This window comes from Leptodactylus fuscus, chromosome 7, assembly GCF_031893055.1.
Source record: "Leptodactylus fuscus isolate aLepFus1 chromosome 7, aLepFus1.hap2, whole genome shotgun sequence".
Taxonomy (NCBI): Eukaryota; Metazoa; Chordata; class Amphibia; order Anura; family Leptodactylidae; genus Leptodactylus; species Leptodactylus fuscus.
Genome location: NC_134271.1, coordinates 48,561,034 through 48,579,740, shown reverse-complemented (window position 1 = coordinate 48,579,740; position 18,707 = coordinate 48,561,034). Strand labels below are relative to the sequence as shown.

Here is an 18,707-nt window from a genome sequence, read left to right as displayed (position 1 = left end):
GGAGGGAGCCTCTAACCAGCCCAGTTTGGACCAATTAATGGTGGAGGGAGCCTCTAACCAGCCCAGTTTGGACCAATTAATGGTGGAGGGAGCCTCTAACCAGCCCAGTTTGGACCAATTAATGGTGGAGGGAGCCTCTAACCAGCCCAGTTTGGACCAATTCATGGTGGAGGGAGCCTCTAAAAACCCCAATTTGGACCAATTCATGGTGGAGGGAGCCTCTAACCAGCCCAGTTTGGACCAATTCATGGTGGAGGGAGCCTCTAACCAGCCCAGTTTGGGCAAATTCATGGTGGAGGGAGCCTCTAAAAACCCCAATTTGGACCAATTCATGGTGGAGGGAGCCTCTAAACAGCCCAGTTTTGGCAAATTCATGGTGGAGGGAGCCTCTAAAAACCCCAGTTTGGACCAATTCATGGTGGAGGGAGCCTCTAACCAGCCCAGTTTGGGCAAATTCATGGTGGAGGGAGCCTCTAACCAGCAGAGTTGTGGGAAAGCAGGGTGGAGGGAGCCTCTAACCAGCAGAGTTGGTGGAAATCAGGGTGGAGGGAGCCTCTAACCAGCAGAGTTGGGGGAAATCATGTTGGAGGGAGCCTAGTATTAGCAGAATTGTGCAACGCTTATGGTGGATGAGTATGAGGATGCGGAGGAATTGAAGAGGTTGAGTACAGACATGGAGTTTCATGTTGGGGTGCTTTACACAGGTGGGCACAAAAATGAAGGCTCTATCCAGTGGTGGTTCATTTTTATCAAAGTGAGCCGGTCGGCACTCTCAGCTGACAGACGGGTGCGCTTGTCAGTGATGATGCCACCGGCTGCACTGAACACCCTCTCAGATAGGACGCTGGTGGCAGGACAGGACAGCACCTCCAAGGCATATAGGGCAAGTTCAAGCCACAGGTCCAACTTCGACACCCAATACGTGTAGGGCGCAGAGGGGTCGGAGAGGACAGGGCTGTGGTCGGAAAGGTATTCCCGCAACATGCGCCTATACTTCTCACGCCTGGTGACACTAGGACCCTCCGTGGCGGCACTTTGGCGAGGGGGTGCCATCAAGGTGTCCCAGACCTTAGACAGTGTGCCCCTCGTTTGTGTGGACCGGTGAGAACTTGGTTGCCTACTGGAGGAACTGCCCTCCCTGCCGCCAACGTCACATGCTGGAAACATCTCCATCATATTCTGCACCAATTGCCTGTGGCAAGCATTGATGCGATTGGCCCTCCCCTCTACCGGAATAAAAGACGAGATGTTGTTTTTATACCGGGGGTCAAGGATAGCAAAGATCCAGTACTGGTTGTCCTCCATGATTTTGACAATACGCTTGTCGGTTGTAAAGCACCCCAACATGAACTCAGCCATGTCTGCCACAGTGTTAGTTGGCATGACTCCTCTGGCCCCACCGGAAAGTTCAATCTCCATTTCCTCCTCATCCTCCATGTCTACCCATCCGCGCTGCAACAATGGGACGATTCGAAGTTGCCCGGAAGCCTCCTGTATCACCATCACATCATCGGACAACTCTTCTTCCTCCTCCTCCTCCTCCTCCATTAAACGCAGTGAAGCGGACAGATGTGTGGACCTACTCTCCAGCTGTGACGGATCGGATGCTATCCCTAACTCCTCTGTGTGATCTGAGTTATCCCTGATGTCAATCAGGGATTCTCTCAGAACACACAAGAGCGGGATTGTAAGGCTCACCATCGCATCCTCAGAGCTCACCCTCCTTGTGGACTCCTCAAAGACCCGTAGGATGTCACAAAGGTCTCTCATCCATGGCCACTCATGGATGTGAAACTGAGGCAGCTGACTTTGTGGCACCCTAGGGTTTTGTAGCTGGTATTCCATCAAAGGTCTCTGCTGCTCAACCACTCTATTCAACATCTGAAACGTTGAGTTCCAGCGTGTGGGGACGTCGCACAAAAGCCGGTGTTGTGGCACATGCAGGCGTTGCTGGAGAGATTTTAAGCTAGCAGCGGCTACTGTCGACTTGCGAAAGTGGGCGCACATGCGCCGCACTTTCACCAGTAGCTCTGGAACATTGGGGTAGCTCTTTAGGAAACGTTGCACCACTAGGTTGAAGACGTGGGCCAGGCATGGAACATGTTGGAGTCCGGCAAGCTCCAGAGCTGCTACCAGGTTCCGGCCGTTATCACAAACGACCATGCCTGGGCCCAGGTGCAGCGGCTCAAACCATATTGCCGTCTCATCGAGGAGGGCATCCCTCACCTCGGAGGCAGTGTGCTGTCTGTCCCCCAAGCTGATCAGCTTCAGCACAGCCTGCTGACGTCTACCAACGCCAGTGCTGCAACGTTTCCAACTCGTAGCTGGGGTCAATCTAACAGCGGAGGAGGAGGCGGTGGTGGAGGAGGAGGCGGTGGCGGAGGAGGAGGCGGTAGAGGAGGAGGAGGAGGGGGGTGTTCTTCTCGTGTCCCTGCCAGGAATGTTAGGCGGGGAGACGAGGTACACCGGGCCAGTTTGGGAAGCAGTCCCAGCCTCAACTACATTCACCCAGTGTGCCGTCAGTGAAATGTAGCGTCCCTGTCCGCATGCACTTGTCCACGCGTCGGTGGTCAAGTGGACCTTTGTGCAAAGCGCGGAACTAAGGGCCCGCCTGATGTTGAGTGACACGTGCTGGTGCAAGGCGGGGACGGCACACCGGGAGAAGTAGTGACGGCTAGGGACGGCATAGCGAGGTGCCGCAGTTGCCATCAGGTCCAGGAAGGCGGGAGTTTCAACAAGCCGGAACGCCAACATCTCCTGGGCCAGCAGTTTAGCGATGTTGGCGTTCAAGGCTTGCGCGTGTGGGTGGTTAGCAGTGTATTTCTGCCGCCGCTCCAATGTCTGAGAGATGGTGGGTTGTTGTAAAGAAACGCCTGATGGTGCCTTTGATGGTGCAGGAGAAGGAGATAAGACAGGACCAGGGGAGGATGAGGTAGAAGTCAACAAAGTGGCGGAGGCAGATGAAGTGGTGTCCTGGCTCGTCCTCTGGAGTGCATCGCCAGCACAGTCAGCAGTGGCAGTGGCAGAGGCAGAGGCAGTGGCAGAGGCAGTGGCAGTGGCGTGAACGGCAGGCGGCCTTTGTCCTGCCGTTGCTGCCTGCCACTGATTCCAGTGCTTGGATTCCAAATGACGGCGCATTGAAGTGGTGGACAGGTTGCTCTTCTCAGAGCCCCTAATCAATTTCGAGAGGCAAATTGTGCAGACAACACTATATCTGTCCTCGGCGCATTCCTTGAAAAAACTCCACACCTTCGAGAAACGTGCCCTCGAGGTGGGAGTTTTTCGGGGCTGGGTACGAACTGGAACATCTTGGGAGATTCCGGGTGTGGCCTGGCTTCGCCTAAGCTGCTGACCTCTGCCTCTGCCTCTAGCTACCCTTTTTGGTGCTGCACCTGCCTCAACATCCACACTACTTTTCCCGCTTGACATCCCCCCTGTCCAGGTCGGGTCAGTGTCCTCATCATCCACCACTTCCTCTTCCAACTCCTGTCTCATCTCCTCCTCCCGCACAATGCGCCGGTCAACTGGATGCCCTGACGGCAACTGCGTCACATCATCGTCGATGAGGGTGGGTTGCTGGTCATCCACCACCAAATCGAACGGAGATGGAGGAGACTCTAGTGTTTGAGCATCTGGACACAGATGCTCCTCTGTTAGGTTCGTGGAATCGTGACGTGGAGAGGCAGGTTGAGGGACAATGAAAGGAGCGGAGAACAGCTCTGGGGAGCAGGGACAGTTTGGGTTATTGTTCTGTAAAGCTTCGGAATTTTGGGAGGAAGGAAGACAAGACTGTTGGGTAATAGGAGGAGAGGAGGCAGAGTCTGACTGGCTGCTGGACAATGTGCTGTAAGCGTTCTCTGACAGCCATTGCAAGACCTGTTCCTGGTTCTCGGGCCTACTAAGGTTTGTACCCTGCAGTTTAGTTAATGTGGCAAGCAACCCTGGCACTGTGGAGTGGCGCAATGCTTGCTGCCCCACAGGAGTAGGCACGGGACGCCCTGTGGCTTCACTGCTACCTTGCTCCCCAGAACCATTCCCCCGACCTCGCCCACGGCCTCGTCCACGTCCCTTTCCGGGAGCCTTGCGCATTTTGAATTCCTAGTTAGAAATTGGCACTGTATACCAGTAGTAAAAATTGTGGGTGCACGTAACCCCAATATATTCTTTGAATTACCAGTCAGAAACTGGCACTATATGGCAGTAGCAAGAAATGAGGGTATTTGTATTCCCAATATATTCTTTGAATTCCCAGTCAGACAATGGCACTGTATACCAGTAGTAAAAATTGTGGGTGCACGTAACCCCAATATATTCTTTGAATTCCCAGTCAGACACTGGCACTATATGGCAGTAGCAAGAAATGAGGGTATTTGTATTCCCAATATATTCTTTGAATTCCCAGTCAGACAATGGCACTGTATACCAGTAGTAAAAATTGTGGGTGCACGTAACCCCAATATATTCTTTGAATTACCAGTCAGACACTGGCACTATATGGCAGTAGCAAGAAATGAGGGTATTTATAACCCCAATATATTCTTTGAATTCCCAGTCAGACAATGGCACTGTATACCAGTAGTAAAAATTGTGGGTGCACGTAACCCCAATATATTCTTTGGATTACCAGTCAGAAACTGGCACTATATGGCAGTAGCAAGAAATGAGGGTATTTGTATTCCCAATATATTCTTTGAATTCCCAGTCAGACAATGGCACTGTATACCAGTAGTAAAAATTGTGGGTGCACGTAACCCCAATATATTCTTTGAATTCCCAGTCAGACACTGGCACTATATGGCAGTAGCAAGAAATGAGGGTATTTGTATTCCCAATATATTCTTTGAATTCCCAGTCAGACAATGGCACTGTATACCAGTAGTAAAAATTGTGGGTGCACGTAACCCCAATATATTCTTTGAATTACCAGTCAGAAACTGGCACTATATGGCAGTAGCAAGAAATGAGGGTATTTGTATTCCCAATATATTCTTTGAATTCCCAGTCAGACAATGGCACTGTATACCAGTAGTAAAAATTGTGGGTGCACGTAACCCCAATATATTCTTTGAATTACCAGTCAGAAACTGGCACTATATGGCAGTAGCAAGAAATGAGGGTATTTGTATTCCCAATATATTCTTTGAATTCCCAGTCAGACAATGGCACTGTATACCAGTAGTAAAAATTGTGGGTGCACGTAACCCCAATATATTCTTTGAATTCCCAGTCAGACACTGGCACTATATACCAGTAGCAAGAAATGAGGGTATTTGTATTCCCAATATATTCTTTGAATTCCCAGTCAGACAATGGCACTGTATACCAGTAGTAAAAATTGTGGGTGCACGTAACCCCAATATATTCTTTGAATTACCAGTCAGAAACTGGCACTATATGGCAGTAGCAAGAAATGAGGGTATTTGTATTCCCAATATATTCTTTGAATTCCCAGTCAGACAATGGCACTGTATACCAGTAGTAAAAATTGTGGGTGCACGTAACCCCAATATATTCTTTGAATTCCCAGTCAGACACTGGCACTATATGGCAGTAGCAAGAAATGAGGGTATTTGTATTCCCAATATATTCTTTGAATTCCCAGTCAGACAATGGCACTGTATACCAGTAGTAAAAATTGTGGGTGCACGCAACCCCAATATATTCTTTGAATTACCAGTCAGACACTGGCACTATATGGCAGTAGCAAGAAATGAGGGTATTTATAACCCCAATATATTCTTTGAATTCCCAGTCAGACAATGGCACTGTATACCAGTAGTAAAAATTGTGGGTGCACGTAACCCCAATATATTCTTTGAATTCCCAGTCAGACACTGGCACTATATGGCAGTAGCAAGAAATGAGGGTATTTTTATTCCCAATATATTCTTTGAATTCCCAGTCAGACAATGGCACTGTATACCAGTAGTAAAAATTGTGGGTGCACGTAACCACAATATATTCTTTGAATTACCAGTCAGAAACTGGCACTATATGGCAGTAGCAAGAAATGAGGGTATTTATAACCCCAATATATTCTTTGAATTCCCAGTCAGACAATGGCACTGTATACCAGTAGTAAAAATTGTGGGTGTATATAGCCCCAATTCTATTGCTAGGGGACTTGCAGGGTATTTCTGGGGTGAAGGTGGAGGGGCACACCGTTGCAACGGGTATCGGGGTATATATCGGGTATACGGGAATACACTGACAGTGTATTCCATTCAGGATCCTGGGAAAGCTGGGTTGCGGCGATTGAGCCCGTCAGTGCCACGTTACACTGACAAGCTTCTCCCTGGAATTTAGCTCTTACAAGAGCTGTTGTGGTTGTCTTCTCCTTCCTATCCTAGCCTGTCCCTGCCTACCCAGAATCTAAGCCCTAGCTAGCTGGACGGAAACCTCCGTCCTCGGTGAATTGCAAGCTCAGAATGACGCGAACCTGGGCGGCGCTGTTCTTTTAAATTAGAGGTCACATGTTTTCGGCAGCCAATGGGTTTTGCCTACTTTTCTCAACGTCACCGGTGTCGTAGTTCCTGTCCCACCTACCCTGCGCTGTTATTGGAGCAAAAAAGGCGCCAGGGAAGGTGGGAGGGGAATCGAGTAATGGCGCACTTTACCACGCGGTGTTCGATTTGATTCGAACATGCCGAACAGCCTAATATCCGATCGAACATGAGTTCGATAGAACACTGTTCGCTCATCTCTAGTCATCTCATGTTTGATGACATTGACCGGACTGGACACTGACGGTTTGAATTTATTTTCATAGTTGCTCCGAGCTATGCTGGAGGACTCCGAAATATAAGCAATGATTCTTCATTTTAGTCATATCTTAGATGTAATTTATTTATATTTCTAAAGTAATTTATTAAGAATCAGTATTAATAAAAAAAAACCTACTAGTAGTTACTACTTATTACAATATTTTTCAGATTTTTATACAAATGAAAAACATTTTTCTTGGCAACCGGATAAGTAGCTTGATTTTCACAGCAATAGGGGAAAATATATTTCCAGTTAAACTGCTTGTTAAATGCAACAGACATTTTTCTCTTTACTGCTCCTTAAAGGCTTTATCTGTTTCTTACCATATTTAGTACTGCTATAGCTTCTGCACCAAATAGCCATAAGATTAAAACCTTCCTAATATTTGTGGTCAGAGCAGATTCGTTTCATTCACTATTACCATCTTATGTATGTTTGAACTTTAATTTCACACTATAATCTTATACTACACAGCCATGTCATTGTGGGAGAGGGAAGAGGAAAGACATTCACATATACACAGTAAGCTAGAACAGTGGTCAGCAGCTTACCCTGGCCCCTGGCTTTCCCTCTACCATGTACTGAAAAGCAGACTGTCTTGCAGACCTGCTCTGCTGAATTTATATCTGTGTACTGAAAAGTAGACTGTCTTATAGGCATGCTCTGCTTCTTGGCATTTATATGTTGCTTTTAATATATATTTGCCCCACAAGAAGCCACACACAGAGAGCAAGCTTTACGTGTAAGACAGCAGAGTATAACAATGGAGCTGTGTATTGTCTGTGTATAAAAAATTCATAGATGTCACCATCAACTTAAAGAGGTTATGCCATGAAAAATATCTATCCTCTATCCATTGGATAAAGGATAAATATCTGATATAGAGAGAAGCAGCAGAACCGAACCTAACAGCCGCTAGCGGAAAAACCAGAACCAAAGTGCAACACACCCAGTATGAGCCAAAGCCAATCTCAGGACGTTTTCACCAGAGCTCCTAGTGGTGGAGATGGACTTGGCAATCCCAGACCGGAGTTGACAACACAGAAGAATGTGCCACAAACTGATTAACTGCTAGCAGAAGCCAGGGAGCAGAATCGAAAACAACTCATCAGACGAGGAGAAACTGACAGAGCAGAGTCAGCAGCAGAGATAGCAGCGAAGTACAGGAGTGAGTGACAGAAGGAGAGGTCGAGGTATGTATCCAGAGTCAAATGCCAGCAGAGTAAGTTCAGCAGAGTTGCAATCCAAAGAGAAGTCCAGGTACACAGTCCGATAGTCAGAGCCATAGAAACAAAAACAGCAACCAGAAACAAGAAGCAACAGGGATGGGAGCCAAAAACCAGGGTGAAATCAATAGCTGGCATGGAAAAGAGAAATGGAGGGGATTATAAATACCCGGACCAGCACATAAATTAAAGCATTTCTTAAATGGGTATTCGTCTTTGTGCACCCGTCAGTCTTAAACGGGCCACAGCAAACATCACAACCCTAACATAAGCACTTTGCTATTTCTGGGGCTCCCATTCCCTTCAATAAGAGCTCCAGAGATGATGGAAGTATGGGACTCATCTATCTCTGGTGCTCCCAATGAAGTGATTGTAGTTTACTGAAGGAGTAACTAAAATTTAAGTTTTATTGGATCCGTTAAAACAATTATTTCAAGGATAAATTAAGTCCTAAAAACACCAAAATGTGGGTGGCTGGACCTTTCAATAGTGTGTGTGGTCTAAATATACACCACTTTAAATCCTCCCAGAGGTCTCTGCCCAACCTCACATCAAATAGATGTTCATCAGGAGGAGTTTCAAATGGATTAATGTCCGCAGGATTTGTGATAACAATCACAGTTCCCCTGCCCTAGATTGTAGGACAGGGTACTTAGATGTAAGTGAAGTGAATGGAAGCACTGTCCACCACCAGTCACATCCAGATTTAGCCTGGCTGAGGTTAAGCTGAATGTCAGAGGTGAAAAGGATCTCCTGCTGAAACGCAGATTTTTTTGTTGCAGATTTTGATGCATTTTTTAGTGGGACATTTGACAGTTTTGTCAACCACAAGTACTGGGCAAAGAAACAATAAAGACTTGTTAAAAAATACCGCAGACATCAAAATAAAAAAAAAACACCATAATCAAGGCCACAAGCTAAATTAATGAGCCACTGAGTGTGTACTGCAGCCTGGCGTAAGCATTGGCATAATTTGCACCAAATTTAATGAATGTACCGCTATGTCTGATAAATTGGATCATGGAGTTTGTAGCAATTTTTTAGAAAAAGTTGCACTTGATTAATCTGGAGTACAGACAACTGGACAGGATAACCACTCTCCCAACCACTTTTGGAAAATGGGAAAAACCCGGATACCACACTGAACTCGCCCATAGCCGTCTGCAAGGGACCTAAAGCAAGGTTTATTGAAAGGTTAGCTAAGCTTTAACATTATTGCCAATTTTGTCTTAATTCTACAATAAATAGATGTTTAGTTTTCTGGAAAAATTACATTTCCAGAAACAGTCAATAAGAGCACTATGGTCTTAAAGTGGGATATTGCAAAGCAAGCCCTTGCAGGCAACATCTTAAGTAGATAAAATAATCAGTATGTAGCGCTATTACTTAGTGTGGCCAAACGTAACCAAAATGAAATTTATTCTGCATCTGCCAGTCCTAACTGTATCTAATTCAATTAGATAGAGTAATGTTGTGACATTCATGGACTGGGGGAATGTATCCATTTATTCATCGTTTACTATGTACTGTGTTGCACTGCTTAGCGGATATGTCCATGTTAAGGCTTAGAAATTCATTTTGATGTCCACCATTGTCATATGAAAGACAAAGGGGGAGAAATATCCATAAATGTGCCTGAAAACGATGAGACTTGCCACGTCATTAAAAAAAAAAAGCAAATTGAGGCAAATTCATCAAATAGCTGCAAATGCTTAATGAATTTGAAAAAATTTTAAAAAAGGATGATCTTTTAAAAAAAATGACATCATTTATCATTATCATTTATTGTTTGGCACAACACCTGTGGTATGGTGATTTTTTTTTTTTTTAAGGTGCAATAACTAAATAATTCAACATATTTTATTTTTGTTCTAGGGAAAGGGGGTCGATTTAAACTTTTAATATTTCTTTTTTTAAAACTTTTATATTTAGACCACCTAGGGATCTTGAACCCCAGGGGGTCCAAACACCAATTCAGTGCATTGCAGTATATTGTAAATTCTATAGCGTTCTATTATAGGCTGTTACAGTTTCAAACCCAAAATTTTTTGGAAAATCTGAAGCTATCTGAATTGCTTCACTCAATGACAGCTGTATATTTAGATTCTCAGCTTCCAGCTGTCATTGGCTGTTGTTTCTTTACTTTTTGAAAGTAGGTTTATGACTTAGAGTAACCTAAACTACATGTTCCAAACCTTAGGTCATGGGGTCCAGGTTATTCTCAGTCACTGAAAGCAAAGAAACAGCTGCAACGAATTGAAGGATATTCACTTAATACTACTCCTAAACTAAACATTACTAAATCTTCCCCATAGTTTTGGAGTTTAAGTTACTGTATAGGCACATTGTCTGAATGGTTGCTCCACTTCAGCTTCTCACTACAAAAGGTGAGGCCAGTATAGGTATGCCATAATCACAATGGTGGCAGAGCTATTAAAGCAACATTATAATACCAGAATTAGATTGTGTTCACATATGCATTGGATGCTTTCTTAGGTATTTCTATCGGTTTAATCTTTGTGCTCCTGACAGATAGTCGCATCATCCTCATAGGTGTTAAAAGTGCACACTGTGTGGACTTCTGCTCTCTTGCATGTGGAGATAAAATGGGAATGCTTTAATTGACTTCGTGCTTTTGGGTATGTTTGTATGTTCTGCCTATATGTTATTTGTTCTATGTGTTGTTTTGCAGCTCTCCCATTGTATACCCTTGTTTTCCTCTCTACTGTTTGGTCCCCCACACTTGGTACAGCCCAGGACTATTACAGGTCATTGGGTGGGGTCTGAGGAGACTTTTGTCTCCAGGAGAACTGTTGGAGTCTCAGAGTAGTGGTTGTGTAGTTTGCAGTGGAGACAACCCTGAGATGAAAATCCTGCTGTCCAACATTTGGCCACTGTGCCAGGAGGAGAGATGGAGTCTTCTGCAAGGAGGTGTTGTCCAGGACCTGTTCGCACAAGGTAACCAGAGTCCTGGTAGAACTGCCTATGAGTACAGCCCCAGTCAGTGGCGTAACTAGGAATGGCAGGGCCCCGTGCCGAACTTTTGACATGAGCCCCCCCCGACCAATGTTGAAGACCTCAACCAACTGACCCCTAACGCAGCCCCTACCCCTTGCACATTTCTGCGCACACTATAATACCCCATATTAGCCCCTGCACACTGCATTATGTCCCCATAGTGGCCCCAGTACACAGTATTATGTCCCCATACTGGCCCCAGTACACAGTATTATGTCCCATTGTTGCCCCTGCACACAGTATTATGTCCCCATACTGGCCCCAGTACACAGTATTATGTCCCCATAGTGGCCCCAGTACACAGTATTATGTCCCAATACTATCCCCAGTACACAGTATTATGTCCCCATAGTGGCCCCAGTACACAGTATTATGTCCCCATACTGGCCCCAGTACACAGTATTATGTCCCATTGTGGACACACATGAACAGTTATTATACTCTGGGTTCTTTTCATCTTCCGGGACATCATGTGACTGGGACCTTGCGTCGCGGGTCATATGACGTCATGCAAGTAGGCCGAAGCCTGCCCGGAGCCTAGAGAGGTAAGTAACACAGTTTTTTATGTTATCATACCTCTCCCGGGCCTCCGATCGTTATACTCGGGGGTCCGAAAAGACCCCTGAGTATAATAGTGCTTGTGGGGCCCGCACCGTCACTTACTGATCCCGGCCCCTGCCAGGATCGGTAAGTATATAGGGCCCGTTACTAGCTGGAGGTACTCCAGCCGGTAACGGCCTATTAAAAAAAAAAACAAAAAAAAACACAGCGGTAGTGGCTGTCGCTGGCCCCTAATTACCCAGGCCCTGTGACAGCTGCCTCTGCTGCTTCCCCAGTAGTTACGCCCCTGGCCCCAGTATCCTCTGCTGGAGGTTCCTGAGTTGTGGAGATAAAGTTGTTTGGAGTGGAGTACGGCACTAGAGCTTTATCATCACTGGGCATCGCCTCCAGACGAAGGCTGGGAGAAATTTTTAGTGGGAGACTGCTACCCCCATTTGGAAGCTGCACAGTTTATAGTTCACAACTGTTGAGTAAAGTTAAACCTGTTTCAACTGCACGGCTATTTCCTGAGTCATTCCTTCATTAACATTAGGGTCCTTTGAACACCATGACACCAACTCAGGTTTAGAGAGGACGCCTCTCCAATTGGCAGCTCCTTGGGTGAACTACTACCACCAACATGTGATAGCACAGCAGGCACCCCTCATTGGGGTCTGGCCTAGGAACTGAGCTGGGGAGAATGGTTGAGAACACTCAGCCTAACCATTGTCATAGCTACCGCTATTACTACCCTTATCCTCCAGTTCCCTCCATCTGGGCTGCTGCATTACCCTTCATTGGGTGAATGAGGGTCTATGGATCCATCCTTTGTATTTGTAAACAGAAAAACTGTGGTGGGAAGGCAGCCTTAAAGTCCTTTGCTTTATATTTTACACAGGATAGGTGATCATATGGCTAGTAATATTATTTTACCTGCTGCTGTTTGGCAGCTATAACCAACATTCAACAAGACGGTAATTTATACTGTGTATAGAAATTGTGATAAATCACCCCAAAATGCACACAAGGTGCCAAATTAAATATAAATACAGCCAACTTTATTAATTCATTTAATTAAAAAATCATCACGAATGACATGCAAAATGTGGAGAAAAAGATACCCAAGAAAAAGCTGATTCCAGCTATATCCATTCAGCATCATTGAATGCACAAATCCAAAATGTTTTGGTATTCAGGGCTATATATCTAGATGAAGCCATCTTGTCTTGTGCAATAATATAGAGGGGAGTGATGAATGGAGAAGGGTGTTTAGAAATTGTAATAGGCATACCTAAAAGAGATTAAGGCAACTGTTGAAGTTGGGTGTGAATCTGTTTGTCCAGGTAGTGTATTCCAGAGAATTGGTGCAATTTGTGAGAATTTTTGTCGACAGAAGTGGGATGATCTGATTATAGAGGATGTTGGTGGTAGACAGAGATGAGGAAAGAGATGTAGGGAGGTTCAGTACTCTGGCGAGCTTTGAGGATAAGGGAAATAAGTTTAAATTGTATTATATAGTGGACAGGTAACCACTGCAGTGACTGCCACAAACTGGAGACAACCGTGTAGCTCAAGGTGCAGGTGTCACGAGCATGCATGTGATTGAAGATATGGAGTAAAGGTCTAACAAAACCCCAAAACAGTGATAGTACTACTTATGTGTTATGTTAAAATCCACAAACTGAAATGGAAATATCAGGGTTAAGTCGGTTAGTAGATGGTGGAATCAGCAGTTTAGTTTTCGAAAGATTAATATTCAGATAGAGAGAAGAACAAAAAGTTAGAGATGGCAGGCATTTATTGGAGGTCTGCAGTAGTGCATGGGTGATGTTGCAGCAGGAGGTATATATTTGGGTGTTATCGGCATAAAGATGGTTTCAATTGTATGCAACCCATATATATATAGAGAAGGGCAGTCCCAGGTTTTCAGGGGTTGTCTTGCTGTGTCAAGCAGCAGGTTTTATGTTTCGAGTTCAACTCTGTTTGTGTACAATAATATCTAATGTCAGCCAGCTCCAGGGCTGAGGTTACTATGTCACTTATTTCAGCTGACAACTTCTCTTCTTACTTCAAAACTAAAATCGACACCATCAAAGATAGTCTCACCCTACACCCCCGGCAACCCCTCTACCCAACTACTTGCTGCTACTCATCCTTGACCTGTGTCTCCATCATCACTGATGAAAAACTCTCCTCCCTAATCTCTAAAACCCACCTCACCTCCTGCGCACTTGACCCGATCCAGTCACATCTCATCCCCAAACTCACTGAAGTTATTACTCCGGCCATAATCAATCTCTTCAACCTATCCCTAGCCAATGGATCCTTCCCCTCATCCTTCAAACATGCCACCATCACTCCTATACTTAAGAAACCGTCCCTCGATCCGTCCTCTCCAGCCAACTATCGTCCCATCTCAATGCTCCTGTACGCCTCAAAACTGCTTGAGCAACATAGCCCAGCCCATAGCCCAGCGAATTGAGTTGAAGCTACTAATGTTAACATAAAAAGCGATGCACAACCTGTCCCCTCCATATATCTTTGAACTAATCCCCAGCTACCTGCCCACACGTTACCTCAGATCCTCCAATGACCTCCTACTCTGCTCTACTCTCATCCGCTCCTCACACAATCGTCTCCAATATTTCTCCCGTGCATCCCCCATAGTCTGGAACTCCTTACCAAGACACATAAGACTGACCCCCACAATCACAGGCTTCAAGAAGGCCCTGAAGATTCACCTATTCAGATAGGCCTACAACCTCCAATAACACTATCACCACACCACCATCTGAACAGTCTCCCTCTATCCTTCTGTCTCTATCCCTCTTCCCTCATAGATTGTAAGCCCTTGCGGGCAGGACTCTCTACCCCACTGTGCCAATCGGTCATTGTTAGTATTATATATACCTGTATATTTTGTGTACTGTATGTAAACCCCCAAATATAAAGCACCATGGAATTAATGGTGCTATATAAATAAATAAATAAATAAATAATAATAATAATACTTTTTTGTTTGCATTTTACTGTATGGGGATTACAAGGGTACATTATACTATGTGGGGCCACTGGGGGCAATATTCTGTGTAGGACACTACACAGGAGCATTGTACTGTGTGTGTGCACTTTGGGAATATTATACTGTCTCAAGACAACAATGGCACAGTATAATATTGGATTTTCACAAGGGAGGAATATGCTTAGTGGGGTCAATATACTGTATGGGTGCACTAAAGAGGCACAATATTATGTGTGTGCACTAAATGTTCAATATATTGTTTGGGGACACTATAGGAACACTATAGGGCACTGTGTGTGGCACTCAAAAGGTTTCATCACTGTGTCTTACAAAGAGCCACATATTTTGTCCTTCTCTTTGACCTCTTTTGCTATGGTATGATATGGAATTACCCTGTTTTGTTATTGCTTCCTTTTTTAGAAATACATTGGATCCTTCTCTTTTATTGTGTCTGGTTATGTCATGGTGAGCAGCTGAGAAATACTTGTCTTTCTGTTATCCCCAGAGGTGTAATAAAACACTTTTGGGGAAGAAGGAAACATACTGCAATCACAGTTCCCGCAAATGATAGGTTTCTGTCACACTGTTATAAAAGAGGAAGTGACAGATCAGCCCCCCCCCCTGTATTCTTAACGTCTCTTAGTAGCAATGGGAACTTCAATTCTCTTTTTAGTGCATCACTTGGATCAACTTACTAAAAAGAGACAACTCTTTTGGTTCCCAAATGGCTCCTTATAAATTACCAAGTCTAAGATAAAATAAAATAATCCTTTAATAATCCCACAATCTGGAAATTCAGTGTGATACAGCATCATGGATAGTACAGTAGTATATAGCCAGAGAGAAACACAAACAAGCTCATAGCAGATAGAGAGATACTAGGAGTCATAGCAACTAAAAAGAAAGAAACAAAAGACAGACTACAGGATCATTTAGTTCTCTGTGCAAAGTGATGTTGATAATACAGCCTGACTGCGGTTGGAGGACACGAGGAGGGAGGTCACAGCATGTAGCATGACAGGCAGAAACAGTTTTTTGCAGAGGTGGGGGAGTGTCTACGAATGGCAACATTAGGAAGTAACTTTTGTCCTGAAAACATTAAGCTCTCATACAGCGCTGTGAACAGGAAAATAAAAAAAATATGGCATTTGGAATGTGGAGAATCAAAAATAAAAATCGAAAAATACCTGCTTTGGAAGGGATTAATAGGTCTGTCTGATGGGAAGCTGGAAAAAAATCTGAATAGGGTGGAATTGGAAAAAACACAGTTGGGAACCTTTACTTATAGGTTTTGCTCTTTTGGTGTTATTTTAGTCATTTGTTTTTGGTCATTTTGGGCATTTGAATTACAGTATCATCAAATTTATATTATTTGTTACGTTTTAATACCTTTAAAAAAATTAACACCATCGAAAAAAAATGTTTCTAGATTGTATTGATATTTGATTTCTTATTTTCATTATACAGCTTTAATTTGCGTTTGTGGATTGTGTGGCAAACTGTGTTCACAGACAATGATTTCAGGAAGTATTCATTAATACAGTGCTGCCTGTAGATTGAGCATCTAATAATTGACTGTTGGCTTCTCCCTTATACACATGGATTTCTCCAGAGTTCTATGATGATGTTATGTACTGTAGTTGGTAGAATATTTAAAGTATTTACGGAATAAGGAACATTTTTCTGACATTGTTCCAGAATTTTTAGATGTACTTATTCAAAGATTGGTGGACCTCTGACCATCTTCCGAGAGACTCTGCCTCTCTAAGATGGTCTTTTTATACACAGTAAGGTGACTTGGCCCTTCAACTGTCCTTTGTTAGTACCAGGTACTGTTCAAGCATTTTGTTAACCCTGTTCCAACTTTTTAGATATGAGTTGCGGTCATATACTTCTAAATGAATTACTTTTTTTCAAACAATCTTTGAAAGTAGTTTACCTGAGGAAGGGATCAGAATTATCCCAAAAGCTTTTAATCTGTCATCATAATTAAGTTAGCCATTAAAAAGTTATCAACTACTGAAGACTCTCAAGTTTTTTTTTTTGTTTTTTTTTATATTTTATACCCACTGGCTAACATGGTACAAAAACATACTTTTTCCTTATACTGGAAACCCTAAACAAGCTACAAATACAGAGGATTGTTTGATCTGTTGACAACCATGAGCAGGTTCCATAATTTCCTTGTCCAACACGAAGACACAGGTGGCACCTTCATTACACCCTCCTGTCTCTTACTCACGCATTTCCAGGTGCTTATAAGAAGAAAATTTTGTATTACGATTCCAATTACGTGTCCTGACATTGACACCCAGCCATAGTCACCTTCATTTGCAATAGTGATGTGAATGGGAAATCTGGACTGTTCCAGGCTGGAGTCTTATGTGCCACATCTTTACAAATTGTAATGTATGTTTTATACTGTAGTGTTCAGTTTGCATGCTTTGTCCTTCGGGCATGCTGAACATTTCTTGTAATGTTATTTTACTTTAAGTATCTTGTACTTTTTCTCAGACTGGGAATGGATTAAAAAGAAGACAAGTTCTAAAATGAAAGAATGTAGATTTTATGTGTTTTTGGAGCGGAGTAGATCTAAACCAGTGACCCCACTTACTGTCTCCACCACTCTTCTCTTATAGATTGTAAGCTGTTGCCTGCAGAGCTCTCCATCCTGCACGCAACAGATGGTCATGCAATATTATTCTATTGTACTTGACCAGTTTTTTTGATGATCCATTTCAACAAGCTAACAGAAAATATAGCCTGCCCTATTTTAGCCTGTTTTCGCAGATCCCTCAATAGACTGAAGTCCATAAAGGATCTGTGAAAACAGGTGTCCCACAGATGCAAAATGGCAATGAAAAATGGTAATTTTTAATGGCCATTTGCATCACAGTTGTTTGAATAGTGCCTCATCTGTAAGGATTCTCTTATGAAGGTACAGTAGGGACCCTATAGAAGCCTATGGATGCTCTTTTGGGGGTTCTGTACAACTTGGAAGTGGTAATAAAGCTATGTGTATGAAATCTCACATAGGATTATAGACCATATCAGTTTTATCATCTGCACCAGCTTTGTATCATTAGACTTTTTTAATTGTTTAGAATAAATAGGAATGCACCTATTTGTGTGTTGTTGGGTCCCATGTCTACAACCAGTAAAATACAATGAAAGCTTTGTGTTTTGGTGTGTCTGCAGGTTGGGAACATGGTTTTAAAACTTGACTTGAGGTATTTGTTAAATTTATTAGTCATTTAATTTATTTCTCCTAGGTGCTTTTCTAATCCCGTATACACTATTCCTAATCATTGCTGGAATGCCACTATTCTACATGGAATTAGCTCTTGGACAATACAACAGAGAAGGTGCTGCCACAGTATGGAAGATTTGTCCCTGTTTCAAAGGCAAGTATTCTACCTTATTCATTTTCATCAGATTAATCATTGAACAGGATTATTTTAGATATTTAATTTTAGTCATACTTATATTCTGGTATTTTATGTTTCAAGATGAAAGAATTTGTCAACCATATACTGTGATATACTATAGCTTTGTAAGGGTAGAGGACTATGGACTAGGTTCCCCATATTTGCAAAAATTAGAGGTAAGACTAATCTCACATCAACTTTATCTTGGAGATTCTCTGAAATGCAGAAATACTGGAGCTGAAAGTCATCAAGCAAAGGTATCTGTAATCAGGGGCGTAACTTGAGAGGGTGCAGTCGCATCGGGAACCCAGGAGGCTTAGGGGGTCCTTAAGCACTGGCACCAGTATTGAGATTGTAGCTAACCATACTACCCTAACCACAGACTACCCTAAACACAGACTACCCAAAGCCACATACTACCCTAACCCACAGACTACCCTAACCCACAGATTATCCTAACCCCCAGATTACCCTAACCACACTAAGGTTGATTAAACTCCTTAGCACCCGTAACTATCATAATCAAGAATTTGCTGTAGGAATGAGGTAGGGGGCCCCAGACAAAGGATTGCACCGGGGCCCACAAGACTTTAGTTACGCCACTGCCTGTTAGAGAACCAATGTCCTATTGTCTTAATGTCCTAATTCCTAGTTTATAGACCCAACCACTGAAAACAGCTATGACTAAGGGAATTAAATCTACGTCCG

General features: G+C 43.6%; 1 protein-coding gene across 1 annotated transcript in view; it reads left to right on the top strand.

The window, feature by feature from the left end:
- SLC6A2 (solute carrier family 6 member 2) overlaps positions 1-18,707 on the top strand; it is an 80,907-nt gene that overhangs the window by 20,140 nt on the left and 42,060 nt on the right. Inside the window, exon 3 of the mRNA XM_075281908.1 lies at positions 17,844-17,975. Coding sequence (XP_075138009.1) covers positions 17,844-17,975 — 132 coding nt within the window. The remainder of the gene's footprint in view (positions 1-17,843; positions 17,976-18,707) is intronic.